This window comes from Eurytemora carolleeae, unplaced genomic scaffold, assembly GCF_000591075.1.
Source record: "Eurytemora carolleeae unplaced genomic scaffold, Eaff_2.0 scaffold465, whole genome shotgun sequence".
NCBI classification, from domain to species: Eukaryota; Metazoa; Arthropoda; class Copepoda; order Calanoida; family Temoridae; genus Eurytemora; species Eurytemora carolleeae.
In genome coordinates, this window is record NW_019396612.1 from 419,088 (window position 1) to 437,696 (window position 18,609).

General features: G+C 33.1%; 1 protein-coding gene across 2 annotated transcripts; it reads left to right on the forward strand.

The window, feature by feature from the left end:
• Nucleotide 1: 1 nt before the first annotated feature.
• Nucleotides 2-14,556, forward strand: LOC111706273 (serine/arginine repetitive matrix protein 1). 2 transcript variants are annotated; one of them, XM_023479105.1, is made up of 13 exons: nt 2-97; nt 2,347-2,406; nt 2,784-2,843; nt 3,842-3,955; nt 4,235-4,383; nt 5,265-5,407; nt 5,914-5,999; nt 8,993-9,079; nt 10,220-10,272; nt 10,374-10,547; nt 10,811-11,375; nt 12,356-12,476; nt 13,474-14,556. In XM_023479105.1, exons 1-13 carry the CDS (start codon nt 11-13, stop codon nt 13,527-13,529), a joined length of 1,755 nt encoding a protein of 584 aa, XP_023334873.1. In that variant the 5' UTR covers nt 2-10; the 3' UTR covers nt 13,530-14,556. The 2 variants fall into 2 exon arrangements, with proteins under 2 accessions (XP_023334873.1, XP_023334874.1); XM_023479106.1 differs by having other exon boundaries at nt 5,265-5,404.
• Nucleotides 14,557-18,609: the final 4,053 nt, after the last annotated feature.

The window sequence follows — 18,609 nt, forward strand, 5'->3', positions numbered from 1 at the left end:
GAATATAAAAATGTCAGATGGGGGGACTCAGTACTTTTCACTTCGTTGGAACAATCATCCGGTCAACCTAGTTTCTGTTTTTACAGGACTTTATCAGGTAATTCAGTACATATCTATACTGTACAGGTACATGGGTGTATATTTTCGACACGTTGGTAAATACATTTTAGGGGCTTAACACTGAATCAGGGGAATTAAATTATTAAAAGATGAACTGTCTGAGTTTTTCGTCATAAGATTTCAGATTTCAATCAAACAATTGTCTAATAATCAATAAATGCATCGGTTACTTTTAGAGATACTAAGAAAGTAGTTTTCATCATACATTACATACAATACTAGCTGAAGGGCTCGGCGTTGCCAGTGGAATTTTTTTTTAGGAAAAAAAAAATTCATAAAAATTTAGATTTTTTAACCTATAGCACCCCCCCCCCCCCGCCACCCATGAGTGTCCATGGCCGGCTACAGGGGACATTGTTAATATTTTAATTATTATATATTAATTACACACTGTTGTGCACTATATCTGATATCAAATTGAAATTCTAATTTTTATGTTTATCGAGAGATATTGAAATCGTCTTTTTTTCTTCTCTTTATTTAAACCAGATTATAGATTCAACCCATATTTTTTCCCTCTTCTCAAATATATTTTACCAATACTGTTCAAACATATTTTTTATTCATGATGAAACTGAATAATGTATAAAAGTAAAAGTGATTCACAAAAATAAGCTTTCTCTACAATACGCTTCAAATGAATAATTAATAATCGCTTGCGTCACCAGCTGAATAGATTAATACAAAGAATAAACTAGACTCCTCCCCCCTTGGCTTTACATTTTTATAATAGACTAGCTGAAGAGCTCGGCGTTGCCCGTGGAAAAAAAATATGTTTTAAAAATTTGAAAAAAAATATTTTTGATTTTTATTTTTATCCTATATAACACCTCCCGAGAACGTCTTGTTTTATTATATAGATAGATAAAAGATTGCTGCAATTGAAAAGAGAGGGGGGGAGGAGATTATCCTTCTTTTGTACACTTTAAAATAGTGAAGCGTAATTCTAAGCAATTTTACTTTCATACATTAAGATATCGATCCTAGTATGGATCCCAAAACTGATAAGTTAATTTGTCTATTGATGATATCATGAAGATAGATTGATACCTTAAATTGAGCTCACGGATATTTACGATACCAAGAAATGTTCAACTTATTATCATTACTTTTTATTTGAGCACTTGAAGCAATATAATCTTTAAAAAACTAAGGAAGCATAAAAGAATCAATCAAAACAGCATCCTAATAAAAGCAAAAAAAGCACAGCGAAGTTATTAGATTTATAATTTGACTGGCGGTGTCTTATTCTAACTACCTAGTCTTAAGCCGTTGCCAGGCTTGAAGTGCACTGATCAGCTGTTTAAAAACCGACTTTGGTTTGTGGAGTTTCATGAATGTATTTCGCACATTTGAAAATCAGCTGAAATAAAATAGATCGCTTATTGTGTGAACAGTTATTGCTTAAAAAAAAATATATATTTTTATCTATATAATAAAACAAGACATTCATATATATATATATGTTCCCTCTGGCCGACCAAACGGCTGGACCGAATGGGCTGAAAACTTGTGTGGATACTCATCGGTAGCCTGGGGGTAACAGAGGCTAAAAAAAAAAATCACGGGCATTTTAGCTAGTTTTTAATAAAATGAGATTCAAACTAAATAAAAACAGGGTCCACAATTCAAATTAAAGTGAAATAATGTTAGATTGACTTCTATGTTTTCAATCCTCTACTTAAACTCAGTTTCCATTTAAGACATAATACCATGAGTATTGCTAGAATTAGAATTGTTTTTATTTTGTTAACCTGTTTTCTTTATTTTTCTATTTTATTATTCTCGGGATTTGGTGGAGTATACATTTAAGAGAATTTCTGATTAACGTTATATGTACTATATCAGAAATGATGCATCCACATTGCTCTGCAGATAATATTTAGATCTATGAATCTGTTTGAGCTCAATCATAGAGAAAAAAGTCCCCCGCCTCCCCCCCGCTTCATAAAAAATATGTACATACATGAAATATATGATATATATATAGTATTAGTCCAGGGTTAGGTTAGGTTACGTTAAGACAATTTCTGGGCCGAGCGCTGCGGCTAGGACAGACTAGGGGCCGGGCGCTGGGCCACAAATTCATACTTTAACCATGAACATTTATTTTATGAAGGGAAAGGGGGGGGGGGTACAAAAATCCTTCTCTAACAATGTACCTCTGTTTGGACTCTAGGCCGCTATCTGCACGGTGCATGGTGAATAGTCGGGTTTTTTGTTAAGGCTGAGTCACTTGTCGATGTATCACTAGCAGCTGAGGGCAGACATCTTCAGGCACATAAGGTAGGGTTTAGAAGACAACTTATTTTCCAGTGTCAAGTGTCTTGGTTTGGTTTGAACTTGTAATGTCTTTCTGTTTTGATATATTAAAGATTGAAGTTTAAGTTTAAGTTTTTTATTAGAAAATTAAGGTATTCATAAGAAAAATTTGTTCAGTAATTTCTTTTCGTTTTTAACTAATTTTTTTTTTGAATTTCAAATTGAACCTTTAACAAACCTTATCAACAAAAATGATTTATGAATTGATGTTGTTAAATTAAAAAAAAATTGATATTATTTTGTTGAAAATATTCGAAAATAATCTGTATTTAACATTTTTTGATCTAATTTTTTTTTATCTTCATAGTTTTGATCTTTTCTGAAAGCAAATTTTAAATTAGGTTGTTCTCTCTGCGTGTTCAGATTATTTCCAGGCTCTCTTCGCCGCTAATCCTTGTCAGGTATATTTATCCTTATTGATAAACCACTTTAAACATGTCAATTCCTTTATAAAAATAAACATGTTAAGTCACCCCCCCCCCCCTCCACCGTATATCTATAAAAATCTTAGAGATCCTTATAGTTATCCCTTGATCATATTGATCCCTAGTGATCTCTTGTAATCCCTTGTAACCCCTAGAGACCCTTGGGAGACCCCCAGAGATCCTTACGAGATCCGTTGAGACCCCTTCAAGATCCCTGGGGATTTTTAAGAGATTCCTAGTTATCTTTAAATGATCCCTTGTAATCCTAAACTTATCCATAGTGATCCTTAGAGACCCTTTGTGATCCTTAGAGATCCACAGCGATCCTTGGAGACCACAGTGATCCTTAGAGATCCCTAGCGATCTTAAAGAGATCTCTAGTGATCCCTAGTGATTCTTAGGGATCCTTAGAGATCTTTAGTGATACTTAGAGATCCTTAGCGATCTTTAAAGAGCCTTAGATCCCTGTTAATAACCTTTATTATTTTGTTATTTTGTTAGAAGTCTTCTGAAAAATATTTAATTTCACACGTTCTTTGTATTGTTGGTTTAACGATTAAGAATTAGTTCTTGATATAAGATTTTTTAGTTTAGAACGCACGTACTTTACTTGCCATTCATGTTTTCAAAAAATAGATTTTAACAAATTTAACAAGCTCTCGTTTCCAGATATTTTTTTTGACAAAATTACTAAAAGATTTATTAAATTATTTCTTGACTTAAATTCCAAATTTACTGCTGGTCAGAACTTTCCTTCGGGAAATAATAATCTGATTTACGTTAATTCCTTTTACAACACAAAAATACTTTATCATTACTTCATCGTTTTAAACTAATAGTTTTCGCTTGGAATGTCGAGTTAAGTCGAAACTGTTATACAAAAGGTCTGACCTTGGTTTTATATTGTTTGGTTTTAATTAATTGATTAATTGATTTATTAATTTGGTTAATAATTGATTGCATGTGTCTTTCAGCACCCAATAGTAATCCTGAAGGATGTCTCGTTCGAGGATCTGCAGATTGTGGTTAAGTTTATGTATCATGGTATAGTCAATGTATCCTCAGATAAGCTACCAGGGGTTCTCAAGGTAAATACGAAAAATCTTCAATCATTTTTTTTTTATCCGCAGAAACGCGTATTATTTTGTTTTTTTTTAGTTAAAATTTCCCACAAAAATAAAACTGAACATATAAAACCAATTATTGCATTTTCATTGAATGAAAGAGAGGGAAGAGAGGGGGAGCCGAATTTCTGTATAAATATATAACAAAAATTGTTCATATTTTTTTAGATTTAGACTAAACAAATCATATGCCTCATATCTCCTCCCATAGAATACATTTTTAATGTTATTTGGTTTGTATAGACTGCGGACGCTCTGCAGATCAAAGGTTTAGAGAAAAATAACGAGATGTTAAGTCCTTTCCTTGGTACATCCCGTCTCTTACCCGTTCCAACCCATCATGGTAGACAGCCTAGTACAGAGTCATTGCCGGAGTACCTTCATAGATCCAGGTATAGATCTTTATACCATCATAGATCCAGGTATAGATCTTCATACCTTCATAGATCCAGGTATAGATCTTCATACCTTCATAGATCCAGGTATGTACCTTCATATCTCCATAGATCCAGGTATATACCTTCATACCTCCATAGATCCAGGTATATACCTTTTACCTCCATAGATCCAGGTATGTACCTTCATATCTTCATAGATCCAGGTATATACCTTCATATCTTCATAGATCCAGGTATATACCTTCGTACCTCCTAGATCCAGGTATAAATATCTTCATACCTCCATAGATCCAGGTATGTACCTTCATATCTTCAACCTTCATAGATCCAGGTATATACCTTCATACCTCCTAGATCCAGGTATATACCTTCATACCTCCATAGATCCAGGTATATATCTTCATATCTCCATAGATCCAGGTATGTACCTTCATATCTTCATAGATACAGGTATTTTCCTTTATATCTTCATAGATCCAGGTATATACCTTCATACCTCCATTGATCCAGGTATATACCTTCATACCTCCATTGATCCAGGTATATACCTTCATACCTCCATTGATCCAGGTTTATACCTTCATACCTCCATTGATCCAGGTTTATACCTTCATACCTCCATAGATCCAGGTGTGTACCTTCATATCTCCATAGATCCAGGTATGTACCTTCATATCTCCATAGATCCAGGTATGTACCTTCATATCTCCATAGATCCAGGTATATACCTTCATACCTCCAGAGGTCCACGTACAATCTCCATAGATCCAAAGATTTAAACAAATTTGCTAATATATATTGATCGGAGAGTTAGAGTATGGAGTGAAAAATCATTTTTTTTCATCTAAAGATACTAAACCAATTTTCTGTTCTAGATCGGAGGGAGGATTCTTCCCACATCGTGCTCACTCCGCTGAATCCAGAGGTTATAGCTTTGACTCTGGTCCTCTGGAGATATCCAGACATAAAAGATTATTATCTCCTCCCGGCAGTCCGGCTCATAATATACCTCCAGGTAGGGAAATATAAAAATCATCATCAGGGGTGTACGAGGTGGTACAGGGTTACCCACAAAGTATGAGATTATAATGAATATATTAAATGTGATTATTAGAAGGTATAATTTGAGTAACTGCCTTTCAAATAGTCTCCATATGGTTTATTCAATGATTTAGTAATAGTTGCGGAGAGCTAGGAATGTAAGAAAAAGAAACAAATTCCTTAAAATCGTCTCTTAGGTCTTATCTTCTATGGGTAATCCAACCGCTGCTGTATGTTAAAAACCGGAATTTTCTCACTACTTTTGAAATATTGGACACAATAAAACTTTGGTACCATTGGAAAGCTGTGGTCATAAAGAATTTAGTAAAGAGCTATTATTTGATAGTTAGAATCAGAACAAACAAAAAAACACAGGGCGACGCCATTTGTTTTGTTATTTTCATTAAAAGAACTTCTTAATCTAACAATGGGTCAATGACAACAACAACATGAACCTGCAGATTTAAAACTAATAAGTTTCAGGTACTAGTCTAGCTCGGAAGAAGTTCCGGAATCGGTCTGAGCATGAGAGCACCTCTACGGAGGACAGGGGGGAGGGGGAGGTCAAGGTAGGGGTATATATAATATATATATTAGTAGCTGAATGCTATGGCTAACATACAGGGTGTCCTTCAATCTTGCCAATTTTCAAATTGCTGTAACTTGTGTTATTGTTTGGAATTTTTCCAATCAGTAAACAAATTTGAGCAATCAAAATATGAACTTTTTTTTGTATACAATGAAAATTCACAATTCTAATAACAGAATATGCGCAAATTCAGTAATTTCATTTGAGTCACATTCCAATATGGTGTTTTCTAAAGAAGCCAATATTTGGATTGTTCAGACCTATTCTTCTTACAAAGGATTAACTCAGCTACGCAGGGATAACATTGTTAACTTCAACATCACTAACAAGAAGACTGTTCCTGTTGTGGTTACTATATCATGCAAGACGGAGCTACCCCTACCTATCCAACTGTAAATTCACTTTTTTATCTGAAAGAAATTTTCTGACAGAGTAGTGAGCAACAAGACTGACTTTCCCTGGCCCCCAAAGAGTCCGGGCCTAAACCCTTATAGACTTTTATTTCTGGGGTGTAGCTGAGAAAAGAAGTCTGATAAGAAACCCAAATCGTTGAAAGAGCTTTAACTCATTGTTGAGAACTTTGCCAAGGGAATCTCACGAGATACTCTACTGAGGTTTGCTGATAATTTTTGTACCAGAGCCAAATTATTCATTTAAGAGGAAGGTGGCCATTTTTAATATCTGTTAAAGAAAAAGAAGTGAACCAATTGATAAAACAAAACGTTCATATTTGAAGATTAAAAATGTCACTGAATAAATGTAACCAGAGCTGAAAACTTTAGAATGATGGATATCAAGATTAATGCTCCTGTGGCCGAATTTAAAGAATTTGAGCGGCGGTTTAAATTTAAGCCGCGGCTTAAATATGGATGGTTCCACATAAAATTGTATCAAATGTTTTAAGATTTAAGCCGGCGCTTAATTTAAACCGGGTTTTGGCAGATTTAAACCGCGGCTCAAATTCTTTAAATTCCATCTCTGGTTTTATTAAACCCGAGATTACTTTAATACATTCGATATCCAAGAAAGAAGTATAAAATTCAACAAATGAGCGTATCATGTCAAGATGTACTCTTCAACTTTGGGAAAACTGTTTTTTTTTTTCTGGTGTTAATTGTGTAATATCAATTGAACTAAAAACATCGATTAAATAAATTTAAGTTTTGGATTTATGTTTAAAATGTGATAAAATATTTTTTAAATAGGTTCATATTAACAGGATTAATTCAATATTTGCTTAAATGCTCTAAAAGCCGGCTTGTGAACGGCTGACTTTAATTCAATCGCATATTAGTTCAATCGATATAGCATTGTTTCATTAATTGTATCTTTTATACTGTGGGGATATCCAAAAATGAGGATCAAGAATAAAATTAAAAGTGTGTACATTGGATACTTAGATTAAGCAATCAGGATTAAGGATATCTCATTCTAAAGTTTTCAACTCAGATCTTTATTTCTGTTCATTATTAAGGTTTCAAAATTGGTACAATAAGAAGGACACCCTTTATATATATGAGCGTTCAGCTTTTTAGGTCATTCATCCTTGAAGTCAATGTCATGGATATTCTTCAAATTTTTCATTCACCTAGCATATCAAAAGAAAACCTTTAAACCTAAATTTCAGGCTCCTCAGAGGTCACCTCTGGATACTTAGTTCCGGCCTCGAGGCAAATTTCCGCCTGACCTCGCAAGCCTTAATTGGCAATAACTTTTTTGTTAAGCAAGATATTAAGCTAATTTAAACGCCACTTTTAACTAACCAGTTTGAGATCAAATTTTAATAGAAGATTTTTTTATTTTACTGATTGAATATGCTCCAAATTATATTTTAACTTTTTGACCTCAATTTTTTTATGAGGCCATCCTCCAATTTGCGCTAATTTTTTTTTTTAAGATTTCCTATGATGTATTAATGATATTGCACATTTTCATTTCTGACAATTACTTGGTGTTGGAACTAGAGCTTTAAAACCATAATTTTATGACGCTTTTTGAAAATTTGTCTTGCAAAAATGACGACTGTGGTAGAGTATTTTCGGAAAATTAACTAAAATTATGGGTTTACAAATTATATGGCCTCAGAAAAAAAATCGAGGTAAAAAAGATAGAATATGATTTGTGAGCATATTTGAATAACTAAAATAAAAAAATTCTACTTATACAACTTGATCTGGAAGTATCGAGCAAAATAATGGCGTTTAAATTAGCTTAATATCTTAATCAACAAAAACCAAAAAGTTATTGATGTTTGAAGGATGCGAGGTCAGGCCGAAAATTGCCGGAACTTCAGTAGGCCATAACTCAGCAACCAGAGGTCACAGGAGCCTGAACATTTTGTATTTAATGATTTCTCATAATATGCTAGCTGTGTGCAAAATTTAAAGAAAATTCATGACATTGACTTCCATGGGCTGGCTGACTTGATAAAGAATTTTTTTCAATTTTGATGGAATTTATCACACCAAATATTTCCCGCTGAAGGGTTGAAGACTTTATTGCCCTACAACAGGGCGAAAAAGTATCTTTTTCACCCTGCTATTAAAATTTCAAATTTCATACTTAATTTTTCTCATTGTAGGGTGATAAAGTTACTTAATCACCCTACAACAGGGTGATTAAGTAACTTTATCGACCTGCTTCTAAAAAATTTGAGCAAAATTGAATAAAACTCATGTTGTTGAAACTAGAAAAAGTAAAAATTCCGTCAAAAACATTTTCGCACTTAATGATACCCATTACAATGACATAAATAGATAATTAATCCCCACGCTTAAGTTTTTTTTTTGCCTAGTACATTATGTTTATTAATTTTTTCGCTGAATTCGGGTACATTTATGATTTGTGTGTACAATACGTGTTTACAAAGGGGGAGGGGGTCATTACGTCCAATTTTTCATTGTATTTGCCCCAAAATTCTCGAAAAGAAATTTCCTTTGGAGTAGGAATTGTTATATATACCACTTGGTTAAGGAGGAGGTGAAAGAAGATAAGTCTCCTAGTCTATACAGTGGCTCAGATACTGAACATATCGCTAAGAAGAAACGAGCCATGTTCCAGGTATTGTACAGTCATATTCTTAAAGATGTGGAATTTCTAAACCAATTGAAAGAAGGCTTGAATGTCTTCTTTGACATTAAAATAGTTTTAGGGATTCATTCGCAACCCTAGGCCTGCCATTTTAAAATGAGGTCTGCCTTCTTTTGTTCGATTTCATAATTACCTGAGATAAATTTTTTTTGTTTTTGAAATTGAAATCCAAACAAATATAGATAGATAGATATTTCTAAAATTAGGTGGACAAATAAATGTCGCAGTTTATTTCAAAGGCCAAACTACGATTTTCTTGTCTTTAAATTTCATTGTAGGATATACAGAGTGTCCCACATCAAATTAGACCGCGTCAATGGGTCTAAATTACGATTTGGGGGACAAATCAGAAAATTTAAGAAGTATGAATTGTTTTGAAAATGCTAGATTTTTCGAGTATTATGTGTCGAGTATTATGGCTTTTAAGATTGGATATTCTAATATGATATGGGACGATCAGTAGGATATATTATACTATTTATTTCATGGCATTCTTTAAACTTTCAATTGTTCATTAAAGATTATTACCTAGAAATATTTTAGAATATTTTAACAACAGTTTTCAGAATTGTTTCTAACCAATTTAATCGGATAATAATGAACATTATAAATATTTTCTTGGACCAGTTTATTGTTAATGTGTAATAAAATATAATTTTTAAGAGGTAACTATCAAGTAACAACATCAAAAAGTCGGGTTCATGAATTAGAATTTAATTTCCAACTTAGCTATCTTCCATTCCCCCTATTAACCCGGAAACCTCTAAATAGAAGCTACACTTTATCAGTGTATGTATGAGTGTTGATTTAGCTGGGTACACATGATGATGTGAATTTAAGTAGAATAATATTCCTGATACATTGGATTTTAGGTTTTTTTACATACGAATTTTTACGTTTGTCATAAACGTATTTTTACGAATTTAAATACGTATTTTTACCAAGGAAAGGGTTACGAAAATACGCACGTCATATGTATGGAAAATCGTATTCCAATCCTAAGACACGTATATATACGAATGTTATATGTTTTTTGGGTCTTCTGGTTAGTAGTTCAATTAATAATTACTTAAAAACAAATTCCCATAATTTTTGATTTCTTATTTTTAGTCACAAAAATGTTCGAGTTCAGGATCAAGAAGTTCTGAGCTTCATAATTCAAGGTTTGTTAAAATATTTACACACTCATTATTCCCTCGTTTTATAATACAATAACGATAATAAATTATTTCAAACTAGATTTTTTAAAATAGCATTTTTTTAGTGAGGGTCGAAGTGATAAAGAGAATAAACGTCAAGGATCCTTATCCAGTAGTCAGAGCATATCCCATAGTTCGGATAGAGAGGAGCTGGAGATTCATCAGAAGGATACTCTTCAAGTTCCAGGAGCTCATTGTAGAACTCTAGTCAGAGCAGCTTCAACCTCAGAACTGAACAGGTATATAGGGTACCTAGATACAGGATACAAGTACTGAGTGGCTAGTTACTAATCGAATTTATAGGTATCTAAACCCTTCTTTAGAAAAAAAGACTAATAGAATTTTTTTAAAGATAATTTAAGGTTAATACGGTGGACACTGGACATCTTAAGTCAAACTTAAAATTTTTTATTTTTTAAGGATGAAATTATTTTGTTTGAATATTTTTAAGTCAACCATTAAGGAAGTGTGTAGATTTGATTAAACTATTTTTTGTTTCCAGAGGTCGTATCTTGAAGAGGCAGCAATGCCAGGAGTCAAACGAGGAGGGGGAGGGAGTCACTAAAATTGAGCCTCCGACCTCGCCTCCGAGAATCACCGTTAACACACCTCCGGTCAAGCGACCTAAATCCTTCTCTCCGTCCCCCATTCCTTCTCCACCTCCTGAAGAGCACCCCATATCCCCTGCTCCCGTCTCCCCTCACCCCGAAACCTCCCGCCAACCCTCCATAGATCCGCTCTGCGGCCTGGAGTCGGTTCCTCTGCTCTACTCCAGCTCCGGACCTGGACCTAGACTTCCTCCGTCAAATCTCCTCCGACCCCATCTTCCCTCTGTTCGTGTTATACCTGAACCTGAACCTATGCACGAGCTTCTTCCTCATCCCTGTCATCAATCCGTACCGTCTCCCTCCCTCCTCTATCCCATCGTGCCGACGTATGAGCATCTGTCTCCGATGCATACGGAGAGGAAGCCTCCGAAACCCCGGCACACGGAGAATTATATGCCTCTCAGTAGCTCCTCTGGAAGACCGGTAGGAAGTATGGAACAGTTTGGGCACTGTCCTAAGGTATATTTTTGTTCTCAAAATAAAAATCTTAATTATCGACAAATTTTTACAACAGTAGAACAGTACAGCCNCCTAGACATATTTCTGTTACATTGAAAATATATAAACCAATTTGTTTGGTCCAATTTCTTGGTTCCCAGTGTATTTTAACTTGAATAAAGTTATTCATAAATTCTGCCTATTTTGAACTAACCCCCAATAGGAGGTCAGAAATTTGGGCAAGGTTCTTATCTTATTGTTCTTGTCTAGATTTATATCATTTCAACTATAATGGGATCCACAAACCTTCAATAGAAAGACGACTGCTAGACCTAATTTATGATTTTATATCCACATAGCAACAAGAAGCACAGCAATCGTATAGTTTAACGGATACATTTCACTTAATAAGTTATTTTTAAAGCTACTAATAAACCTGTTCGCATTCTAATAGAATCAGAATTGCTTAAATCTCGTCTTCCTATTCCACAGTTTAATGGGTGCAGTTTCTTGCCATGATTATAATTATTTTTATCCAAAGTGATCACATTTTGCATTTATCCCTTTATAAATGTCATACTACAGTGGTCGGCGATTATATCAATACTATGAACACGACTTTTTTATTTAAGTTTTATTGTTAACAAGCTTTTTTCGAATAACAAGTTGACAAGTAATTGAAAAGATTGACGGATTCTCTTTGTTTTATGTTTATGTGTATCCACCATTCTGTTTGTAAGCTTGATATAAATGAAAATTTAAATCGTAAGTCGTCTTAGATGTTTTTATATATGCGACGACGACTGTAGACAAATATTACGTTTCCAACAAATATGTTAGTTATTTGTTGGTGGTTAGAGATATATATATATTATGTACTGTTGTCAATTGCTACAATAAATTGGCCATAAAGTAGGAAGTCCGTACAATAAAGTAAAATTAAAATGTTACATCTTAAAGATTAATTTCTTAAAAAATAGATATATATGTATATGTTCTAGGCTCGGGATGGGCCGGCTTTATCCTGTAATTTCTGCTGGAATACAACGGACGGAAGTGGACGAATATTACGACGAAAAACTAAATATCATTGCCCAGAGTGTCAGACCAACCTATGTATAGGTAAATATCATTATTATCTTTTTCCGAAATTCTCGAACGAATTTTAAAACAAACAAACAGGGTTGTATTGTGTACTGTGTGTGTATGCATGCTATAATCTGGGGGTGTGGGGGGGGGGAGCGGGAGCACGCAACATTAAGATTTTTTTTTGTTTTCAATAATAACTACTCATATTGAATAGCCATTGAGAAGAACTGCTATGAAATTCTAATACGTAACCGGTTAAATTTTGTTTTCGCATACTTGTACGCAGATAAAAACTTTTTTTTTTCTTCTTAACTTTATTCAGTGTCAAAAAACATATCAGCAATACTATATCTCATTTGCAAAAAATGGAGAGAAAATTTCTCTCATTATATCTTCGTATCTATTGCTGTAAATCTAGAGGAGTTATTATTACAAAGTTTACCAGTAATATAGTATAAATTTGATCATGACCATTCTTGGAAAGGGGTTGCTCCCCTTGTATGCGCACTTTGTTCAAACAATTTGCAATGAATCTGTTCTGAACTACTTCAATATCCTTTTATATTGGTATTTATAAGGAAAGACTATATTTATTATTTACTATCATTACGTACCATACAATACAATTGTTAATTTATTTTTAAAATAATTATTCATTTTCTCTTATAAAAGAGGTCGATTATTTCTGAAGATTTTTTTAATATTTTGATTGGGGAACTCGAAATAACATAGAAATTTTCTATACTCTGTTTAAAGATTTTAAGTTTTGTGAGTTCACTTTTTAAGGGAAAGTACAGTTTCCAGTTAAAGCTGGATTTTCGAGCTAGTATTTTATTAAGGGAGTGCTTATTATTTTTTTCATTTATAATTTATGTTTCTGTATTTTATCTCTATTGGGATGGTTTTTATTTTGAATAATAGGAAAAATATGGCGGCCACGTGTTTTCACAATCTATTACCAATCAATTAACTTGCTTACTAGTTTTAAAATCATGAATACTCAATTTAGTTTGACATTTTTAATGTTTAGTTCCGTGTTTCCAACAGTTCCACGAAGCCCTTGAATCCGAACCCCAGAATAACTGACATCCATACTACCACTAAACAAGGATACCATCCGTCCTTGGTGGAACTCTACTTCATTCTCTACCCGGAGCTAAATCCTCTACCTGGAACTAAATCCTCTATCCGGAGCTAACCCAGATTTCTTCAAGAACTGAGGCGTGCGCAGTCTGTTAGGATTAGTTTGCGCAGACTATTGTTGTTGTGCATTGTACAGAATACATGAGAATTCACGTTGTAAAATTAGACGGGGCATTGCGCTTAACCAGCTAATGTATCGTGTATTTATACCTCATTTATTAAAACCGAATCGAACAAAGACATCTGAATCTTTTCTTGAGATTTATTTTTCTTTAATCCCTTTCTTAAACAAAAAGAAAAAACCAGTCATAATAGTTTTTTGCAATGGATGCTAATTTTGTTTTAGATTTTGATGAAATATTTGAAATGTTAATGTTTCCAAATTTATTAACGATCCCGGTGTTATGATTATATAAACTTTTACTTAATGTTGTAAGCAAAGATTTTTTATTTTATTTTTTCTAGCTCACTTATGAGCCCTGTTAATTGTGTACTTTGTTATGTATTGTTAAACCCACCTACACTCCTTTGCCACTTTAGTAATTGTAAATTGGTGGTACAGTCTAAAGAAGGACTGCAGTATATTCAAATGTACACCGGTGGGGCATCCACCCGCCTCTAAAGCGAGAAAAAAAGAAACCAGAGGTGGGGGAACTCTTGTATTTGATCTCGGTCTGTCGTTAATCTACAGATTAAATTAATCTTGATATTCGATATCCCGTCAAGATGACCAGATAACCACTCAAGACCCGGTGTAATCCAATCAGTTACTCCTAAAATATAGAGGATAGAGTACTAGATATAGATTATATTATATATCATTTTAACCCTTCTTCATTCTAAACTGCACCATTCCCTTTGCAGATAATTGGGATAAAATTTATTAGTGCCCACTGTGGATATCGAGATCAAGCAATAGGAATAAAAGGTATCCAACACAAAATTTCCGAGCTTATCCCCCCCCCCCCCAAATAAAAACAAAGTTAATCTTATAATCGAGTCATTTTTTGTTCGAAACTTCCTCTTATTTGTATGTACAAATTGTAAAAGATGTATATTTTAAAATTTGTAATTCTTTGTGCTAATCGTAATATTCATTATATTTTGTGTTGTAACATCCACTGTAAAGTAGTTAACTGTTATGAGTACAACCTTTTTAACATCTTCGTAAAATAATTCTGACCCACTAAACTAACAAACCCGACATCTAATATTGCTGGGGGAAATTTACATTTAAAATCTATCTGTACAATATTTAAAATAGTTTATATCTATATATTTATTTTTGAACTTGTGCACTTAAACAACATGTATTTATAATATATAGAATATTTGTTGAAGTACTGCATTATCTGAGAATACCGGTGGCATTATGTTAAAATTGAATATTGTGATAATAGTGATAAGTGTTCAGCACTTTTTTCTCTCTTCTAGCACTTTCACTTTTCTTTTTTAGAATTTAAGATTGATGTTGTCAAGTGAATTTAATCTTTTAAAATTCCTTTCCTTTTTCACATCATTTGAACTTTTCCCGCCAAAATTTTATTTTAAAGGACTAAATTTTGGCGCAATAAAAAAAATTATATATTGCGCAAATAAAAACTGTTGTAATACCCTTATGGGGCCAAAAATCGATCAAATCGAGGGTTTCTTCCCTCATTGGAAAGAAAGCCTAAATCATCTTACTTTATTACGGAGAATTATTATTAGGTTTTATTTCTTCTTAGTTTCTATCGATTCTGCAATGGAATGGTAGATTCAGGTTAAAATTAGGTTTAACAAACTAAATTTATGTCTAAATGTTGAAAGTTTAATTTAAAGAGCAATATATATAAATCTCATATGATTTATTACATGTTAAAAACTATGATCATCTTAATACTAAATAAATTTTATTTAATATTAATTATTTTAAATCCTTAATCGTAACTTATCATATTTGAGAAGTTGCTTATTCTTTTTTAAGTTGTTTAGAAGCTTGATTGAAGAAAATGGAGAATGGAGGTATTTATGGGAACTTGATTCAATAGATGAAAAAATGGAGAATGGAGGTACTTGTGGAAGTTTTATTGAAGAGAATTATAGAGTGGAGGTATTAATTGAAGCTTGGCTGATGAGAATGGAGAATGGAAGTATTTGTGGAAGTTTGATTGAAAAGAAATGTAGAATGGAGGTTTGTGGAAGCTTGGCTGAAGAGATGAGTAGAATGGAAAATAGAGGTACTGTGAAAGCTTGATAGAAGAGAATTGTTGAATGGAGGTATTGTGAAAGATTGTCTGAAAAGAATGAAGAATTGAAAATGGAGGTATTTTTGGAAGCTAGACACCGAAGAGAATGGAGGCTATTGTGGAAGCGTGAATGAAAAGAATTGAGGTAATTGTGAAAGCTTGACAAATGACGATGGAGGCATTTGATTAAGCTTGACTGAGGAGAATTAAGGTACTTATGTATGCTTGATTGAAAAGAACGGAGGCAATTGTGGAAGTTTGACTGAAGAGAATTTAGAATGTAGGAAATAGTAGAAGCTTGACTGAAGAAATGAGAAGAGTAGAGAATGGTGGTATTTCTGTAAGTTTGATTGAAGAGAATAAAGAATGGAGGTATTTGTGTGTATTGAATGTACTTATGTTTTCCATTTGGATGAATGAAGATGTATTGGAGTAAAGAAAAGAAGGAAAATGGGTAGGATTCAGAAGAGTAAAATGAAGAAGGACTCAAGTGGGGGTATCTGTATCTAAAAATGTTGTACTAGCTTGGAAACCCAGCTTTGCCTAAAAAATATATATATTATGGGACACCCTATTGTGTTCATGTTTTGCAGGTTATACCAGGAGATGGTGTAATATAATTTAAATCACATAATTTCATTCAGTCTGGGGAAAGGGGGAGGGGGCGTGCTAATACTTCCAGGTGGTTACATGTAGGGGGAGGGGAGTGTTCTTCGGCTGGATGATTTTCTCAAGAACTAAATCAGTCCGAAATTCTCATGAGGTTGAATTTATCATAGTTCTCAGCCCCCCCCCCCCAGTCCGTTCCGCTCTGTAATCCCCCTTCCTTTTCCTGGTCCGTTCTATTATTTAGAGACTGTAAGCCATCTCAAGTTAAACCCTCCATGAATGGATGGCAATGCTCGATGTACAATATATGGTACCAATGAAACCTTTATAAATATATCTATATGTAAATAGTTGTAATCTCTGTTTGTTTATTTCTCCGATCACAGCTCTGGAACCCCTGGACCGATTTGCCTCAAATTTTTATTGGGGAACTCGGGAGACCTTTGGGAATGTTCTTTGCTTGGTTTTGAGATTTTAAATTGAGTGGATCGGCGTTAATAGCGAAGATTTAGTTTCCCGGCTAAATCGATCAAGTGCGGGTAAACGGCGGAAGTAACTTTTGGTAACTTAGTAGCAGCGCTTTGAGCCTTTCCATCATAGCATAAAGGGCCACTTGTAATTACGATAATAGTCCCAGTCCCTTTAATTACAGAAAATTTTAGGATTTAATTTTCTATTGTTTTGAGAAGAGACCTTTTTCTGGTTAATAGTTAATCTAAAATTCTTAATTAGATCTTCATTAATTTCAGTAATATACATGATCTTTTCAAGATTTTCTTAATATCGGTTCAATAGAGGTTTATTCATTTTTCTTACTAGCATTCAGGCTTTTCTTTAGAACTTCTTGTCTTTAACATTATTTTCTTTAGATTTAGAAAAATATTGTACAGCACATTAATTCAAATATGATTTGTACTACACATAGTAAACAAATACTGATTTGCACTACACATAGTAAACAAATACTGATTTGCACTTCACATAGTAAACAAATACTGATTTGCACTACACATAGTAAACAAATATTGATTTATTTTACACATAGTGAACAAATATTGATTTGTACTACACATAGTAAACACATACTGATTTCTACTACACATAGTAAACAAATATTGATTTTTACTACACATAGTAAAAAAATATTGATTTGTAGAGCACATAGTAAGCAAATATTGATTTGTACTACACATATTAAAATCAAATATTGATTTCTACAAATAGTAAAAAAATAATGATTTGTACTGCACATCGTAATCAAATATGATTTGTACTGCACATAGTAAACAAAAATTGATTTGTACTGCACATACAGTAAAAAAAATATTGATTTGTACTGCACACAATAAAAATATTGATTTGTACTGCACATAAGTAAACAAATATTGATTTGTATTGCACATAGTAAACAAATATTAATGTGAACTACACATAGTAAACAAATATTGATTTGTACAGCACATAGTAAACTGCAAATATTGATGTGTACTGCACATAGTAAACAAATATTGATTTGTACGTCATATATGGTAAATAAATCTTGATTTGTAAAGCACAATACACAATAGTAAACATAAACAAATATCTTTTATAAAAAAGACAGTCGGCGTAATTTCAAGTGATCCTTCATTAAAAAACAAAAAAAAGATGCATGCCCATTCACAACGGTACTCTGGAAACTTTCATCTGTCTATAATATATAATTCATACAAGATCATCACAACAATACCCTTCAATGCTAATTGTCTGATCAAGTATTGTATTATACATCCATGTTTCCCATTTTAAAAACTAATAATTTTTATTTGTGGTTTCTCTACAAAAGTGACTCGTGCATTTCTTGCTTCAGAAACGATGGAGAAATGAAGGTTTCAAAGGTACATCGGACATACCTCATAAATGGAGGGTCACTTGAAATTACAAATTACATAATTATAAGTATAATAAAAAAGTTTCATTATTAAAGCTTCATCAATACTGCCTTTATGGTAAATATATATCTGATATCAATATTTATACTACAATATATATCGAACCTATGAAAATATAGATATATTTTTAGAAACGTTTCCATCTCTATTTTTCATCCCTTGAAGCTTACACCACAGTATTAAGAGGGATTGTCGATGAGTCAACTTACGAAAATTACATAAATAATTTATTAACACTTGTAATATGGAAGTGCT